The sequence below is a fragment of the Dermacentor albipictus genome, unplaced genomic scaffold (genome assembly GCF_038994185.2).
Source record: "Dermacentor albipictus isolate Rhodes 1998 colony unplaced genomic scaffold, USDA_Dalb.pri_finalv2 scaffold_28, whole genome shotgun sequence".
NCBI classification, from domain to species: Eukaryota; Metazoa; Arthropoda; class Arachnida; order Ixodida; family Ixodidae; genus Dermacentor; species Dermacentor albipictus.
In genome coordinates this window covers 2,212,221-2,231,637 of record NW_027225582.1, presented here as the reverse complement: position 1 = coordinate 2,231,637, position 19,417 = coordinate 2,212,221, and the positions used below count along the sequence as shown (strand labels likewise).

Genomic DNA, 19,417 nt, shown 5'->3' with positions numbered 1-19,417 from the left:
GTTATGTAAGTAACGTGATTATTCCAACGAAGATCATGATTATTTATAGTCCTAGGTACTTGTAACTCGATACTTCAGATAGACTGGTGCCATTGAGGACGTAAGTAAACTTGAAAGATTGAACCTTACGTGTTACCTGCATTGCCACTGTTTTCTTGATGTTAATACTCATTTGCCACGTCAAACACCATGTCTGTACGCAATTTAACGCATTATTTAACAATTCCTGATCTGCCGGAGTGCGGATTTCTTTATAAATAATGCAGTCATCTGCGAAAAGCCGTGCCACTACAGGAAGATCCCTAATCAAATCATTTATAAAAATCAAGAACAATAAGGGTCCTAGTACAGAGCCCTGAGGGATTCCAGATTGCACAGGGGCGGGTTTAGAAGTTGCGTGACCAACGGTGACTGCCTGGGACCTGTGGGATAAGTAGGCTGCAAACCATGCAAGTAACGAATCATTCTTGAGTATTGGTCTTAATTTTGAGAGCAGTTTAGAATGAGACACGCGGTCAAAAGCTTTCTCGAAGTCTAAAAATATGATATCAATTTGACTGGACTTGTCGATGGCTAACGTAAGGTCATGAATAGTTTCGAGTAGCTGAGTAGTGGTAGACACACCCCGGTGAAAGCCATGCTGACGGTTGTCAATTATGTAGTTTTGTTCAAGGAATGTCGATAGGTGTTTGGACATGATATGCTCAAGTGTTTTAGCACAAATACAGCGCAAGGAAATGGGCCTATACGATGACACAAGTGACTTGTCGTCTGCCTTTGGAATGGGAGTAATGATGGCTTGTTTCCAATCGTGGGGTAGTTCAGCGCTGGCGAGCGATGTTCTAAATATGAGGCATAGGTATTTAGAGCACCATTCAGCGTATCGGTAGAGAAAAACAGTAGGAATACCATCAATACCAGGTGACTTTTTAATATCCAAGTTAAGCAAGAGCGAAAAGACGCCCTCTTCGCTTATATGAACATCGTCAATAGGTGGTTTGTCGTCGAAACCAGGGAAGCATGGAACGATGTTGTCGTCACTGGTAAAAACCGAGCAAAAATAATCACTGAACGCATCAGCGATTCGCGCCTGATCAGTCACAGTTATCCCTTGCAAAAGAAGGCTGATGGGTGTTTTTTTCCTGGGAGATAGGTAACGCCAGAACTTCTGCGGCGAGGAAGCAAGAAACCCTTTTAAGCGAATGGTTTGATAGTGGTCTTTCGCCTTTTTAATGGCGTCTTTCAAGGTTACGCGGAGCCGAGACAGCATATCAACGGTAGACGATGAAGGGCGTAGCTGATGCTTTTTTCGAGCCTTTTTAACCCTGCGCTTTAGACGAACAACCTCACGCGTCATCCAGGTGTTAGGACGTTTCATGTAGCGTTTTGTCGGAACAAAGTTGTTTATGCACGAAGTAACGAGATTTTTGAAGCGGTTCCACAAAGTGTATACAGAGGCGTTGTTTTGATACTCAGAAACGAAACTGGAAAAGGAATTGGCCAGGACATCTAAAATATCTGTATCGCTGGCGCGTGCAAACACAGGAACAAGTCTTTCTTCACGCTTTTCTTTGAAGACAGGATTAAGTTTCATTGTCAGGCACACTGTTTTATGGTCAGATATTCCATCAAAAATGCTGATAATTGGATCGCGAGAGAGAGTTTTTGAATTGGCGAGGAACAAATCTAAAGTTGATGAACATCCGCTCTGAACTCGCGTAGGCAGCTTGACCAATTGTGACAGATCGTGAAGCAGAACGATGTCGACAAGGTGTTCAGCCGTTGGTGAAAGTGCCTCAGGAAATTCATCTGACCAGTTAACATCTGGGACATTAAAGTCGCCGGCCAACAAAATGTAATTCGAACGATTCCTGTGCCCACACAAAAACTCGTTTAGGCCTTCAAAGAAATTGCCTCAAGCGGTTGGAGGGCGATAAAAGGCTCCGATAATTAAACACGAATAGTGCAAGTTGGCCTTCAAGATAACGCATTCAATTCCTGCAATATCAGGCAAGCGAGACACAGTTAATGACTCATCGAAAATTATTGCAACACCACCGCCTCTGGAATCTCGGTCTTCTCTGTAAATGCCGTAGCCAGTAGGTGTAATCTCGAAATCGGCGATGTCTTGATGTAACCATGTCTCGGTGATAACTGTAAAGTGTGGTTTGTGTGCAATAATGAGACTTTCAAGGTCAGCCCTTTTGTAACTATGCTTCTAGCATTTATATTAAGGCAACAGAATGTTGTGGGATTCGCGGGTCATGGCGTCTGGTCGTGAGTGGGTGCTTCCCCGAAAACGCGTACTCTTTCCATTTTGGAACAGTCCCATTGAAACATATCATTGCCAATTTTAATTCTGCTGTAGACGAGTTTTACTTTGCCACCCTCTTTCCTAATTTCAGCCGTGCTATCCCAAAGTTTCTTTCTAATTGACCTAGTGGTAGCAGAAAAGTCTTCCGATATGGATATCCCCTTTCCCTTTAGCTTGGAGCAGTTTCTCAACACGTTTACTTTTTCTCGGTAGTCAATTAGTTTCAATATTATTGGTCGTGGTTTGTTCAACCTTTTCCTGCCAAACCTATGTATTCGCTCAACCGAGGATACCTGAACACCGAGCGTGTTCATTAATAAGTCAGTAACCACGGTGTCTGTCAGGGATGCCGTTGTTTCTTCGGTACACTCAGGGATGCCAAAGAGAATAAGATTATTTCGGCGGCTTCTGTCTTCTACATCCACTAGTTTTCTCTCCAAGTCTTGTATAGCTTTCTCTAGGCAACAAACATTCTCCCCCACTTCCCTCGCTATTGCCACAGACGCCTCGACCTCCTTTAGTTTAGCTTCGATGTTGTCGAATCTTTGATGAATGCTCTTTTGACCATCAATAAGCTGTTTTAGCAACTGTTCCGTAGTGGGGCCTGGGTCGGGTTCGATGTCACCACACAACATGAGCAGTGAAATGAAATTTTTTTGCACGTACAAACAAAAGCATAAAACACTATGGGGGCACGTCAGCTGGACTAAGCAACGATTACTCGTTTTAGTCGTAGAACAAGTGTTACTGACCTGCGAAAAAAGCAGCAGCGGGTTTAGCATGATCCGGACGGGAGGCCAGCTGACGTGCCCACTGAAGTGATCTCTCAGTGACGATCGTCTTATAAAGGCAGGCGCCGAAGAACATGAAGGCGGTTGCATCCACGTGAGCCGATGTGCGGGCGTATCTGGTGCGCAAGCGCTGTCTATGGCTGCGCGAAGGGCTAGCCATGCAGAATCCTCGTCAATAGCGGTTGCTCCCATCGTCTGTAGGAGCAAAATCTGCGAAAAAAGCAGCAGCGGGTTTAGCATGATCCGGACGGGAGGCCAGCTGACGTGCCCACGTTGTTGTTGAAGCATGGCGAAAGAGATCGGAGCACTTTCCGATGAACTGAAGCGTGAAATCCGGGCTGAATTAAAAAACTTCAGAAACTCAACCGAGCGGGACATTCGGAAAGAACTGAGGGAAATGAAGGCGGCTTTGGTTTCCATAAATGCTGATTGCGAAAAAAAATAACGGGTGACAACAAGGAACTTAAGGCGTCGAATGCTAAACTAGAGGCACAGTGTGCTGATGTTGTTCAACCGGTGAAACATTACAAGAGCAGAATGCTACACCTTGAACAATACTCCCGCAGTGCACATGTAGAGCTGAAAGGCATCCCATGCAACAACACCAAAAACTTCGCTCATACACTAATCAAAATTTCAGAAAATACAGGTGTTGCGTTTGTTGCGGCTGATATCGAGTCTGTGCACAGAGTCCCGACTGCCAACGACACAAGCAAAAGCAATGTGGTAGTTCCGTTCGCAGGGAGGCACAAACGGGATTGCTTTCTCCAGAAAGCCCGTGCTGCTCGGCTCAAGTGTTCTGACCTGCGTTTGGACTCGTAGGCACCATTCTTTGCAAACGAACATTTGTGCCCATATTTTTTATTTATAACATACTGATAATCGCAGTGGGGTTTATCGCAGAAAGGGCAAAAAGTTATGATAAAGTGAGTTAGAAACGGTTTGAGACCTGGCCTAGCCTTGCAATAGTCTGCAAGGCCAGGCTAGTGCATGTAAGCGCGAGACCGGTTGGAATTATGTTTGGGTACAAAATGGCAAGATTTTCGCCCGGCCTATGGACAACGCTCCAAAAATGAAAATTTTGTGCAGTGAGAACATTGATAATATACGCAACCCATTCTGAAGGCTGCAAGATAAGACCACTGTTCCGTGCTTTGAGAGAGCTGTTAGTGGTGGTACTGTGCCACATCTTATCAGGCCGGTCACATGTGTCAAGGGGAGACATAGCTGTTCACTTTCCGATAGTGTAGCGGGAGTGAAGGCAATATGCGCATGCGTTGCTCGCCAAGCATTTGATTTTTTTGCAGAACTTGCTGCCTACTTTATATTTCTTTATCTTCTATGTTCTAACCTTCGAAGTATGAATTCTGTAGTTGGCCCGTTTTCTTTTGTCTGGATGCTTTGTATGTCTACTTGTATCGTGACATGCGTCAAGAAAAATAATTATTTAATTTTTGCCACTGCTGATGAAACTTGTTGGTAAAGCCATATCCTTCGCTTGTCTGTTCCCTACTTAGCAGTATGCTGCTATATATAAATGCAGGTATTTATTGCAGTGTCATGTTTACATATTATTGCGTGTCAATTAAACTGTTGGTACTTATATGCTGAACCATACAAATCATAAATGAGCATCTGCTGTATCAGTCCGACCACTCTGTCCGATATTGTGCAGGTGTAAATTACTTATAACTATTATGCATTTTAATATGCAGTCAGCATGTCGAAAATATGACTAATTTTGTATGTTGTTGAACGAATTTGGGTTTTCCTTCTCGGGTATAGTGCTGAGACATGGTACAATGATCGTGACGCTATAGATTTGGACGGATGTAGGGCTGTTTACTTGAATAAGAAATCGAGAAAGGGTGGTGGTGTTTGCATGTCTGTAAACTTGTGTATTAGCTGTGACTTCCTAAATGATCTTTCATGGTCCACAACTGATATTGAAATTATTTGTTTAAAATTCGACAACTTTATGTTTGCTGTGGTGTATAGACAACCTGATGCTAATTTGAGAGTTTTTGATGTGTCCAGATGCTGTTTTTTTAGTTTGTTAACACAAATCAATACACTTTAATTTTAGGAGGTGATTAACCATCGATATGTTAGTAAAATCTACTAAAGAAAGTGAATTATTTGCAATCCTCGATTCTCATCTTTTTTCTAATGTAGTATCCGCCCCTGCGAGTATTACTGCGAACAGCGCAACACTTATACACCTTTTCATTAACCGCCTATCACTTGATGACTTATTTTCTGGTACCATTAATGTGAGCCTTAGCGACCATTCCCCCAATCATTGACCCAGTGACACGTACCATACGGCAAATAACATCACTGCGGAAATTATATATCAGGACATCAACATGGTTGCACTGTCTATGTTCCGAGATGAACTCGTCACGACTGGTTGGAACGAGGTTCTTGCGTGCTCTTCGGCTGATACCACATATGAGTGTTTCAGGGACATTTTTTTTTCTCTCTCTATAAACGATATTTCCCTTACAAAGAAATAACGAAGCCAAAACGTGCACGTAAACCTTGGCTAACAATGTCACCTAAAAATAATACCTACAAAAAATAGGCTGTAGCAGGCGTTCTTGAGAAATCGCGATTTAGATACACAAAAAATATTTAAAACTTACAGAAACAATCTTGCCAAAATATTAAGGCAAGCCAAACGTAATTATTACTTTACTATCTTCGACGACATTATAGACACCGCGCAAATGTGGAAAACCCTAAACCCAATTATATTTTCACGTAAACAAGCGCCCCGCATCGACGAACTTAATATTGACAGACATATATTTAAGGGAAAAGCGTTGGCCAAAAAATTTAATGACCACGTTAGTTCCTTATCGGACGGTACTCACGATTGGAATGCGTTACGTTATTTACCCATGCCAATAACACCCCCGATATTTATTTCCCTCACAGAACAAGCTGAGGTAACTAATGTTTTTATAAAACTTAAAAAGAGTAAAAGCTAAGACACTGACGACATAAAAATGGAACCGGTTATTTTTGTCATCGATTTATTACTACTTTGTTTTACCCTTATATATAATGTTGCTTTAAGCGCAGGTCTGTTCACTCAGCGTATGAAAAAGGACAAGGGCGTACTACTTTACAAAAGTGGTGAGGACAATGAAATGAGTAATTACAGGCCAATATCGCTATTGGCAATATTTTCAAAGGCTCTGGAAAAAATTATTTTCATTAGAGTTTCAAAATTTTTGGACACGCATTCTGCGATTACAGCGGCACCATACGGTTTCAGGTCAGGTGTATCGACGGAGACAGCACTTCTACATCAAAAAGTGATCATACTCGGCAACATTGGAGCAAGAAAGCTCACACTCGGCGTATTCGTAGAGTTCACAAAAGCGTTTCTTAGGATTGATCCCCAAATTTTGTTAGAAAAAATGCCCTATTATGTCATCAGAGGCATTACACTTGACTTAAGGAGCTGCCTTAGCGATCGGTACCAGTGTGTGTCAAAAAATAGGGAAATATCTGTGCCCCAAAAATTCAAACGTGGTGTACTGCAGCGAAGTATATTTGGCCCTCTTTTATTTAACCTTTATATAATGATATTGCAAACATACAGTAACATTATCTATGCAGATGACACCGTTTTTTTACAGGAACAAACGTAAATAAGCAGATTCAAGCACCTAATGAAACTTTAGGCAAATTATCCGAATGGTCTTGTCGTAATTCGTTACAAATCAACCGCTCTAAAACCAAGGCCATTCTTTTCCGCGCGATAGGAACGGCTTGCAAGTACTCGCATAAACTGCTACTAAATAATTTTCAAATTCCACTTTTAGAGGATGTCAAAACTTTAGGTATTATCATTCATCAACATATGCTGTGGGATTCCCACATTGAAGAATTATGTATTAAGCTAAACGCCCACGGATTGCTAAGGAGGTATCTATCGTTCATGCCGGTTCCCCAGAAATTTCATATTCTTATGCGCGTTTTAGTTCCCACCTACGCTACTGCCAGTTGGTAGGGGCATCTGGAACTCAAACATCAAAGAAAAAGTTATATACACTTCAAAATGGTGCATTGTGGGCTGCTGCAGATTTAGGCTTTAGAGATCATACATCTTATTTATTTATGAAGTTAAAGGTTTTAAATTCAGTGTTGGCTATGAACATCAATTGTTGTCGTTGAGGTCTGAAATTCGCAGAAATACCTAAACTTCAGAGTTTTAGTGAATCTACAGCCGAACATTTGATTGCGTCCCACCCGAAATTCTGAACACTGCAGATGCCCCAAATACGAACGAATTACGGACACCAATTGTTAAAACTCACAATTCCACACGCACTCAATATGTTCAAGCTTACAGCAAATCACTTTTATGTCCTTTCAGGAAGGCCATTCAACATGTTCTCATATACCGCTAAAAGCCTAGAAAAATTCTGTCGAAATAAAGCACTCCTTTCTATTTACAGTATGCCTTACTCTTCTGTTACCCTGCAGTAATTTTCTTGTCTTTGTCTTTGGTTATTGCTTTTTGTGCGTGAATGATTGACGCACTTGCAGTCACCCAAGGGTCCATATGATTATGTCTAATTGACAATTATTGTACAACTTTTATTTATTTATTTTGTGTATTTTTCTATCATACGTTTGGAGTGTATGAAGTGTGTTGTGCTGTCGTTCTGCTGCCTTGTACGGATGGGAGGTGGTGCTAGTCAAGCTGCATCAGCGCAGCTTTTTTCCCCACTTCCCACGCCCCACTGTTCTGTGTAAAACACACTGTACTCTTGGTGGTGAAAAACAAACTTCAACTTCAACTTCAAACTAAACACGGATTAAGAAAAGACACACACAAACAGACACTCGCAACTCATTCAATTTGCCGATGCTTGATTACATATTAACGTGGACATACGCATAACAATTCGACTAACGACATAATAGGTTGACACCAAATTACCACAATATATATCAAATCATAATTTGTATAATTTACCATTTTATAAGACACATATCTTATGGTAATATGCATGGAATGCCAGGAACGTGATTTTCGGATCTCGTTTGCCAAGCAAAACCGACATAAATCAATTATTTAAATCGTTATTCCGATTATAATGAAGTACAAAAATTCCAGCGTTCTTTATTAGCTGCCGCAGTGGCTATGAAAAGCTATGGCGTTCCACTGCGTAGTATAATATTTCGAGGGCTGTCGTGTATCGCGGCTGCATTGAGACACGGCTAAAAGATTCTACGTATATAAATTCGGGAGACGTTTAGATATACCACGAGGTTAATATTAAGCAGTCATCTACCATACAGCATCTCTCACAGTGCGCTCCACAATTTTTGTACCACTTTCTTTTTTTTTACAATATATAGGTGAGTCTTCCGTGGATTAAACTGTAGGTCCTAAAACCTAGCGATGCGATACAAATAATAATTTAGTACCGAAATCACGGTACCCCAACCTGATTATTAGCTTGAATAAATATTTCGCCTACTTGATGCAGTCTGATATTGTAAAATAAATCGGACTGCTAAGTTAATGTTGAAAAAGGCGGAAAACCATATTCGCGCTCAATGTGCAAGCACGAGCAAGTGTAAATACATCCGAAGCAGAAACGCTTATTTTGTTGAGCTCTTCAATGCAGTGCGCTTTCTAGTCGCGTTAATGAATGGTGTAGGTGGCTGACCTTTTTTTTTCCTTCTTTTTTCGTGCAGTGGCGAAATGAAAGGTCGGACTTTCAGCCTTTTGTAGTGCAATATACTGGGACCAGGCTGGCCTTTATAGGTGTATTTCACGCGGAAGTGCCGGAGCACTAAGAAAGTGCAGGAAATAGTATGGCCTACATAGTACTTGCCTCTTACCTGCACTTTTCATTTCATTCAAGCAGTTGAGCAAAATCGAACAGCGATTAACATTGAATTAGTAGCTCCATGTCGCATACATTGCTTTGTTCTTAGTAGAGTGGAGCTATCAATGGCCAGGTTAAAAGGCTAAAATGAAGCAACTGGTGGGCAAGCTCGTTACACCAACGAGGATCCGTTTCTAGTTCAATAGTAGGAGGTAATAAGTGGTCGCATACGTACAATGAGCAGTTTTTTTTTATCAGACGATCTCCGAATGAACCGTGAGTACACAAAGTACGGCATCGTAATTGGGCAGCATAAGTAATCGCAGCGAGAAAGAGAATAACAAGTTCATAACTTTACGGGATGATGTGAGCGCCACGGATTCCTTAACGTTATTTCAGATGCCATCTCAGGAACACCAATAGGAACAGCGGGCGCATAAGTGTCTCGCGCCCTGCTTTTCATTAAAGAGTTTTCTCTCTCCCCTACACGAGTATTGAATGTCGTGTGCTCTATCTTTTGAACTGCTGGCTATAATACGTTCAGGAAATGAGCGCCGATCTGTGAACTGTTCATCAGCCAAAAACATTGTTGTGTGTCAGCAGTAACACTTCAGTTTTAATTAGTGTCATGCTTAATCGGGTAATTGGGCTTATTACCTGAAAACCCACAGTGATTACTTGCTCCTCCCGCTACTAAAAGATATGTTTAAAGTAAGCGAACAATGAAAGGCGGGACCAAACCAAGCAATTACTGCATTTTTCTAACTTTGATTTTTGCTTTTCTTTTCGATGTCTCTCGGTGCGTGCGGAACATTCGACTTACAACACCACACTGGCATCGACGTTCTTGAGGTCTTGCGCTGAGAAGAAGCGCTTCTTTTTCTTCTTAGCGTTGATGCCGGCGCTAATGGCGTGCAGCTGTGTTAGAACCATGTCAACCTGCGAAGACAGTAATTTGTGTTTATCCTAAAGCCAGCGTCATAAGCTAAGCTACCTCTGATAAGAGCATGAATAATTACGGCTGAAATGACTATTTACACGTAAAATATTGTTTCGTTTTCTAATTGTGCAAACAAGGCAGAGCTACATAGGAAGCAGTCATTAGTGCGTGCTCACACACCATTGTCCTTTCACGTTTTTATCATCCTTCTTCTTTGAAAGACCGTTATTTTACACCATGAGGTGAATCATCAGGCTTTAAGCGAGAATGTCAGTGCAACTGAGAGTAGGAGAACATTTTATTGGCAACACATCACTAACAGCAGTGCACGTCTCGATGGACATGATGACCGAGAATAAAAAGATAGTTTAGAGAAATGAATTTATTAACTGAAATAATAACTCTGTGGGATAACTGTGTAATTGCAATACTCAGGTGAGCAAGTAGAAAAAGCATACCCATTCGCTAACAAAGTCTGGCTGCAGCATCAGTTTCGCGACGAATCATCCCCCCCCCTCCCTCTTCGTGCAGTAGCTTAATTAACATTCACCCGGCCTACATTGGAATACGCATGTTTTGTTCGTAACCTGCACCAACCTGTATAACGCGCAGCTACTGTAATTTGTTTGGACTATTGATATCGTAGCCGTGTCTCTATATTGAAATTGAAAGCAAAAATGCCTAACCCAGAAGAAACTAGTGTTTTCAGGCTGTGCCTAGATTCCAATGTTTATCATTATTCTTGTAGTTCTTGAGCCATTGTTTCATTGCAATGTCTTCTGTGCCAGAGAAGTAACAAAAAGGTGTTCCCAGGTCTGCTCAGTCTAGTGCGTGTCTTCTTTCCCTTTTTGTTAAGACTTTCCGTGACTAGAATGACCTTTACACCGACGCCGTGCTGCGCTCCGTCTACGATGTTCCAAGGCTGCCCTATACCCGTACTTCACTGATGTAAACGCGCGCCCCGCATGTTATAAATAAACAAACAAATGAATATCCAGGCTTAAAATTTCAGTGAATGCATCGTTAGCTTATATTTTTTTTCCACGATGCATTTTTCTGCGCTACATGAGTAGAATATTTTTCTTGCACAAAAACGCTAGCTTGGCTTAGACCATTTTATTGGCGAGGAGGAACGTATCATCGAACCAGCGCGCCGCGCCGCTCTCCTCCACGCACTGGTCTGTGCGGATCGCTGTTTCTTCCCGCGGCAGTTAGGAACGGTAGCCGTGTCATTACGAATTAGTGCGATCGTAACGTGTTCCGGCTGCGATTGCGGCGATGACAGATTACTCAAGCTAACGGGCTACCACTGTGCTGTATTCGGCTGCAAGAATAACTTGCGGAAGTGAATGTGAAGCGCATCTTCAGTGGTGACACCATAGACACCACTTTGCTACGGTGACTCTGTGGAGGAGTGTCCGCTTTGGAACGCCACCATAAACAGAAAAGACTTGACGCCACCAGCTTCGTCACGTCTACGTTCAGAAGATTATTTCCAGTGAGTGCATGGAGACGAACTCAGAATTCGTTATCTAACTGAGATATCAACGAAAGCTACAGTCGTGCTCATAAATTTGGAGACCATGCGAACCCGTGACCGTGTGCATGCACGCGCCGTCTGGCGGCTCGGTGCCTGCTGTCGAGAGTATCGCAGTGTGCGTGCGCGTCCATCCTATCCCGCTGGCCTGTGTGCTCACTAGCTGCGCACCCGCACGCGGGCCGATTATCGTAATTTGCGTTCGTTGCCACCAGGGGCGTGATTAGAGATTTTCGTTCGTTTCGCGTTCTGTCCAGTTGCTGCAACGTCACAATGTGGCAGTATGTAAAATTTCTGACAATAGAGGGAGAGAGCTACTCATCGGAAAGCAGGGAACTCCCCGAACGACAAACGTCAGGGGAGATTGTCGTTGTTTTTGTTGACGTCAAAATGACGACAGGCTCTTGTCCATCATTTTGATTACGAGCACATCATCTGCTAGAAGCAGAACGCGACTAGAGATGTGAAGTTCGAGTGGTAATCCACTCACTACGAGACCGGCTTCGCATGGCACGAATGGTTCACCCCCTGCTGATTGGATGCGCTCTCACTCCCGTTCTCACAAATTTTGCATCCTGCTACTTTGTTGCGTTGCCGCAACTGAACAGAGCGCGTCGAGATCGTCGAAAACAGCGCCGACATCAGACCAATGGGATCGAAGATGCCGCGCCGCTACTTCGCGAACAACACTACTGGCTGCAGCCACCGCAAAGTCCTGTGAACGGCGAACTCGCAGGTGCGCAGCGAGCGAGCGAGCAGGCCAGCCAGATAGGATGGATGTGCATACGCGCTGCGCCACTCTCGACAGCAGGCACCGAGCCGCCAGACTGCGCGCGCATGCACACAGCCACGGGCTCGCATAGTCTCCAAATTTATGAGCACGACTGTACGTATTCAAGTCACGTGAACTAGTGCCAATAGTCGAAGTAAACTACTTGTCCATGCGCGCACAATAAAGTTATGCTGTTCAAATGTTTCAAATGCGGTTCAAAAGTTCAAATGTGTTCCAAGACTACCACGCTTGGAAACCAACGCTCCTGTGGAATTAGACCAAGGACGTATTATGAGAACAGCGCGTACCAACTAAGAAAATGGAGCTGTCTTCTTTTTCGTTCTGTAATCAAAGCCATGCCTACAGTGTGCCACCGCCCTATATATCACATGGGTTCTCCCTGGCTTCCTAATCTTGCCGGCAAGTTGTCTGGCCGAGGCTGTGCCTCAGCGTGCTGTATTATTTCAGAAAATAAAGTTGCTGTTGCAAAAGGTAGTTGTTATTTTTGAGCTCCTTCGTGTGGGCGAGGCGCCCTTGCGCAGGCACCAGTGGAGACATAAGAGTGCGCACATACTATCGACGCGTCGCGTGCACCTAGTTGATTGTGGCACACTTGCGACCACTGTTGTCAGATCGGTTTGTAGAGTACTCCGTGTGAACGGTTCTTCCAGTCGAGGTGTTTTAAGCTTCCTTATTTTGTAAAGCTTGATAACGAATGCAACTGGCTCGTGCGCATAGCGCAACGGAACGGAAGTACGGGACTTCCGTTTTCTGCTTCTTTTTTGGAAGGTAGTTTTTTCTCTTAAATCACTCAAAGCAGCTATGAAAATTGCACCTTCGTGCTTGTTACGTGAGCATGGAAATAGTGCGCTCGTATTGGAATTCACAGTATGCAACTACTTTATTTACAAATTCCCTATCAAACGATTTTTTAACGAAATAACGTCATCAACACATTATGGGTCGAGGTGCGGCCCAAAAGTGGATTTAGCGACGGTCTTAGCATAGAAAGGAAAGAAGGATGGAAGGAAAGAGAAAAACAGAAGGCCGGGAGGTTGACCAGAATAACGTCCTGTTGGCTACCCTACAGCGAGGGAATGGGAAAGGGGAAAACAAAGATGACAGGGAGAGAGAGAAGAGAAGGAAAGAAGGAAAATAGCGGTGAGTTCGCTGACGCGTGTGGTCTAATGAGTAAATGCACTAATAGTCACAGACGCTCACAAAAGCCCGTCGTGCTGAAAAAGCACAAAGGTACCTTCACTGCTTGATGGACCGACGAGTGATAAGGGCGGTGCTCCAGCAGCACCTGCACGGAAAGTGGCCCATTGTCCAATTTTTGGAGACCGTTAGCAAGTTCTTTTCTTTTGGGGAATATCGCGGAGAGTGGCACACCAGGTGGTCGATATTTTCTTCGGTGCCGCAGACTTCGCATACTGCAGTGTTGGTCACTCCAATTAATGTAGAGTATGCCTTTGTGAAGGCAACTCCAAATCCAAGGTGACAGAGAAGCGTAGTCACGTCGTGGAAGTCCAAATGGAGGTCGGAGTTGCAGTGAGGGGTTTAATCGATGCAGTCGCGTAAGTCTTATGTTTGGCGAGTTCCACTCAGCCAGTGAGAGGCTGCGAGCCAGGCGATTTCTCGAAAGCGGAAATGGAACGCTGTGCTTTTCTTGATGTGATGTGTGAGCAGCGTTATCAGCGGAATCATTGCCACTGATTCCACAATGGCCAAGTACCCATTGTAAGACAACCTCGTGAAATTTTTGTTGGACGTGATGTTGATGTTTCACGATTTCGTATGTCAGCTGTTCATGACATCCGCGTCGAAGAAGTGACTGCGTGCACTGTAATGCCAGTGTTCAGTCAGAACAAAGCCCATTTTCTAGGTCTTTAAGAATCAATGAATTCCAGTGCACGACGTGGATCCGTTAGTTCTGCCGCCGTTGAGGCCATGACATGCGATGTCCTGAACCGCAGTGTTAAATTAAATTATGGGGTTTTACGTGTGAAAACCACCTTCTGATTATGAGGCACACAGTAGTGGAGGACTCCGGAAATTTTGACCACCTGGGGTTCTTTAACCTGCACCTAAATTTAAGTACACGGGTGTTTTCGCATTTCGCCCCCATCGAAATTCGGCCCCCATGGCCGGGATTCGATGCCGCGACCTCGTGCTCAGCACCCTAACACCATAGCCACTGAGCAACCACGGCGGGTGAACCGCAGTGTCATTCCTCGCATTCGTATAACCACCGCACCACCAGAACTGGACGACGTAGCCAATCCATCGGTATACACGAGCACGTGGTTGCTGTACTTTTCATGCAAGAGGAGTAAGCTCAGCTGTTTTATTTAGACCAGGGGCCGGTAGATCTGACTTCTATAGTCCTGAAATCATTATATCGCCGCGCCAGTACTCCATGAAGAAGAGGACAACGCGAGTAGGCATGAGCGTTTTGTCAAGCCGCAGTGAAGAAGGAAAATCTGCAGTTACGCTAGGTATTAAAAAGGCGACCCGCCGGTGTGCCTCCTGAATAACACTCTACGGCCCCTGTTTTTGACGTTGCGACAATGGTGAAGGTGCTGGCACCTGCAACCCCATGCGGGCAACCCCTGTTCGGAACCTTACACCCATGCAGTTCCGAATCTCCCCCTCTCGTAACGACTCCTGCCCACCGTTTCACTCGGCGCCTGCTCGGCCTGAGCCCGGACTTCCCTCCTGTTGCGACTCCAACCAGCATGACTACATCATTGGCGCTTCTTCCTTCTTCACAAACAGCGGCTAGCCTTTTCCAGGTGACTCTTGAACACCCTCGCGTTCCGGAAATATTCCAAGGTGATGCTTTTGAAGATATCGAGCAATGGCTTGAACAGTACGAACACGTCGCTCTGGCAAATCGCTGGAACGACCAACAAAAACTCGCCCATGCTTACTTTGCGCTACCAAACAGCGCTGCTACATTTTACGGGAAGCGAGCTTCCAACCGTGGAGCAAATTGCGTCGTCAGCTCCTCGATACATTTTCGAGCTCGGATGGTTTCGAACCCAACGAAACCATCGCCATGTATGCGGAAGATATAGCCCGTCTATTTCGTCGAGCTAGCCCCGATATGACCGAGGCAAGGAAAGTGCGTCATCTGGTGCGGGGAGTGAAGTAATAACTCTTTGTCGGTCTTGTACGAAACCCGCCCACAACGATCAAAGAATTCATCAAGGAAGCGACTGTCATCGAGCGGGCGCTTCAGCAACGTTGCCGCAACTTCGAACCATCAGCTGCGCAGCTCAGATTATTGACCACACTTTTTTAACGCGACATGATTCGAGACATCCTGCGTGAAGAGCTGCGAGCCTTCCGCAGTACTCCTACAGAGTCGCCGGTCCTTTCTGTTGCCGAAGTCATGCGCGAGGAGTTGCAGCAAGGCTTCGCACCAGCCCCATGTCTAGCAACACGTCCACCGACCTATGCCAACATGGTCCCACTTCCTCCCCCTTCGCCGCCGGTGACGCCATTTCAGCCACAGCCCGTGCCCGTGCCGTGGCGCAACGGGAGTGGGTGAGAAGACCTCCAGTTCACCGTACCGACTTGTGGAGCGTGGCCGAAAGTCAACCACTCTGCTTGCGTTGCGGTGAACCAGGTCACTGCCCGTTACTGCCCCCATAGATGCTGGAGACGGCTCCTTTTCGCCTGCCGCTTCTCTGCGCTTAGACGAACGTCGCACTCCGAACAGTGATTAGTTGTCATCCCGCCAAGCAGCTTCACCACGTCGTCACTGGCAATGCCCATCACCTGGGCGTTACACTTCCGCAAATCGCCATACTTACACCACTGAAGTCGGCAATGCTGGTCACTCCCCTAGTGCACGCCGGAAAAACTAATGGCAGCGACATCCGGGGGGAAGATTGCCTTGTATCCAGACGCCAAAAATACCCCCCCCACTCCCTACGAAAACTATATGACGACGACGAATGGTAACGCCGACCAAGACGACATGACGACGACGAATACTCACTTCGACGACGTTGCCCGTGCCAATCTCTGCATGCCTTTATTTGATATTTAGAACAATGTTTTAGGATCCCTTTAAAGAGCATCACTCTTACAGAATTAGAGCACGCCGTCAGCATCCTTGCTATATGACAACACCTTCAGCACTGACCCGTGTCAGCTACACATTTGCTACGTGTGCCATATGCGGGGTGAACATTAATATTTTTTCCAGAATTTATAAAGATCGCCAGTGGAACCATAGTATAATTATTTTCCTTCAACTGGATTATTCGGAAAGGTGGACATTACTAGCACTGCAAATCGAAACATATATTCAACTAATTATCAAAAATTCTCAATCACCTTCTTAAATATTTGACGTCAAATAATACAATTTACTAATTGTTGCTGGTGCGCTTCCAAGACGTATACACTTGAAATGAATCATCCCGTAATGTAATTACTAGGAAATAGTGTTATCTTGATTCTAGATAATTGCAATGTCATCCCTAGCGAAAATATTGTGGTGAGACGGAGACAAGCACGAATGTTGTTTATGTAAGGCGAATGCTGAAGGCCTCAGCTGACACTAGAACATGGCGGTCGAAGCGCACCAAGCAACAACACTTCCTCGTCTTCACCTCTTGTCTGCACATCCTGTTCTGCATCGCGACACTACGCCGCCGGGATTGGAACGCCGACCTGGCGTAAGCGATTATGGGCTGGCAAAGGCACACACGTAGGGCTTTAAACGGGGGACTTGAACAACATTGGTACTTCGCTGTACGGACGACTGGCCTGGCTCTTCGGTAGCGATCTCGTACGTCACCTCCGAAAGCTGTAACAGAATTTGGTAGGGACCCGAATATCGCGACAGAAGTTTTTCCGATAGGCCAACACGACGAGATGGAGACCACAAGAGCAAGAGGGTGCCGGGTAAATGCTGCACGTCTTTATGGTGCGTATTGTAACAGGACTTCTTGGCAGCCCGGGAATAGTGAGGCAAGCGCGGGCAATCTGACGGGCCTGTGCTGCCATAGAAACCGCATCGTGGGCATAAGCAGTGTGCGACTGTGGGACTTGTGGAAGTAGTGTCCAGGGGCCAAACGGAATCACGGTCAAACAGTCGATAAAACGGTGAGTAACCTGCGGTGTCATGGCGGGACGAATTGCACACGAAGGTGACATATGGTAGAGCGACGTCCCAGTCATGGTGATCTGGAGAAACGTACATAACTAGCATGTCGGTAAGCGTCCTGTTCAGTCCCTCTGTGAGACGGTTAGTCTGTGGATGATAAGCAGTGGCTATTTGATGTTCAATAGAGCATAGGCGGAGGACATCATCAATGACCTTTCACAAGAAGTAACGTCCGCGATGCATGAGGAGCTGACGTGGAGCACCGTGGTGCAGGATGATGTTGTGTAGGAGGAAATCCGCGACTTCAGTGGCACAAGTTGTAGGCGGAGCTCCCGTAATAGCGAAGCGCATGGCGTAATCGGTTGCAACCGCGACCCATTTGTTGTCCTTGGTTGAGAAAGGGAAATGGCCAAGTAGGTCGAGTCCCACACGAAAGAAATGATCTGTAGAAATATCGGTGGGTTGTAAAAGCTCAGCTGGAGCCATGGGAGTGGGCTTTGGACGTTGGCACAGGTTGCAAGCAGTCACATACCGGCGCATAGAGTGGTAGAGGTCGGGCCAGAAGAAACGGCGTCGGACTCAAAGGTGCGAGTAACACTGAGATGCCCAGCAGTGGGCGCGTCACGGAATTGCTGAAGCATCGCGTGTTGAAGGTGCCCTGGTACGGCCAGCAGTAGGTCAGAACAATCACGGCGCAAGTTGCATTTGCACAGGACTCCACAAAAATACTGATGATACGAAGGAAAATATCAGGAGGTAGCGAGCTTTACCGATAGTTCGCCGAAAAGGATCCCCGTGCTGTTCATCGTCAATGTTGAGGAAACCTGAGATGAACATAACGCTGGTGTCGGATTCTAGGTCTGTGGCATCCGGTGGGTTAACAGCGTGGCGGGACAAGCAGTCAGCGTCCTGATGTAAAAGGCCGCATTGGTACACTGCAGAGAAAGTGTACGCTTGCAGGCGCAATACCCAACGCCTAAGACGCCCTGTAGGGCACTTCAACGAGGAGAGCCAGCAGAGCGCTCGGTGGTCGGTAATTACGCGGAAGTGGCGCCTAAACAGGTGCGTGGGAAACATCGCTATCGCCCAAACCAGTGCTAGGCACTCTCGCTCCGTGATAGAATAGTTGCTCTCGGCCATGGACAGAAGACGACTTGCGGTAGCGATAACGCACTCTTGACCATGCTGAATCTGGCCAAGAACAGCTCCAATGCCGCGACCGCTAGCATCTGTAAGGATTTTAGTAGGTGCTGAAGGGTCAAATGGGCTAAAACTGTGGAGGTCTTCAAGAGCCTGATGAGTGCTGTGCAGGCTTCGGCCTGCCGCTGTCCCCACGGGAAAGCGACTTCGTTCTTTAAAAGCTGGGTGAGAGTGCAGGCAATCTAAGCAAAATTTTGAACAAAGCAACGAAAGTACGAGGATAAGCATATGAAGCTTCGAACTTCCTTAACTCAGCCCGGCACAGGAAAGTCTTCCACGGCTCAAACTTTGGCCGGGTCAGGTTGAATTCCGGTGGCGTTTACAAGGTGCCCGAGAACGGTTATTTCACGACGACCGAAGTGACACTTCGACTACTTGAGCTGAAGTTTCGCCGCGCGAAACACAGCAAGGACTGTCGCGGCACATTCAACGTGGGTTTGAAAGGGTGGAGCAAAAACGATTACGTCATCGAGATAACACAGACAGATGGTCTATTTAAAGCTTCGGAGAAGAGTGTACATCATTCTCGTGGACGTCGCTGGGGCATTGCAAAGCCCCAATAGCATGACTCTGAATTGAAAAATCCATTAGGCGTAATAAAGGTTGTCTACTCGCGATCCTTCTCATCAACAGCGATCTCCAGTAGCCCGAGCGGAAGTCAACCGATGAAAAATATTTCGCCCCATGTAGACAGTCAAGTGCATCATCGATACGAGGCAATGGATACGCGGCCTTTTTAGTGATCTTCTTAAGATGGGGATAATCAACACAAAATCTCCAGGTGTTGTCTTTTTTCTTCGCCAGGACAACTCGTGAGTCCCACGGGCTAACAGAAGGCTCAATGATGTTCTTCTTCAGCGTCATAGCGACTTCGCTT

The 19,417-nt window shown here is 45.5% G+C and overlaps 1 protein-coding gene across 1 annotated transcript in view; it reads right to left on the bottom strand.

Moving 5' to 3' along the window:
• LOC139052613 (putative phospholipase B-like 2) overlaps positions 1-19,417 on the bottom strand; it is a 218,882-nt gene that overhangs the window by 137,210 nt on the left and 62,255 nt on the right. The window contains exon 4 of the mRNA XM_070529684.1: positions 9,790-9,905. Coding sequence (XP_070385785.1) covers positions 9,790-9,905 — 116 coding nt within the window. The remainder of the gene's footprint in view (positions 1-9,789; positions 9,906-19,417) is intronic.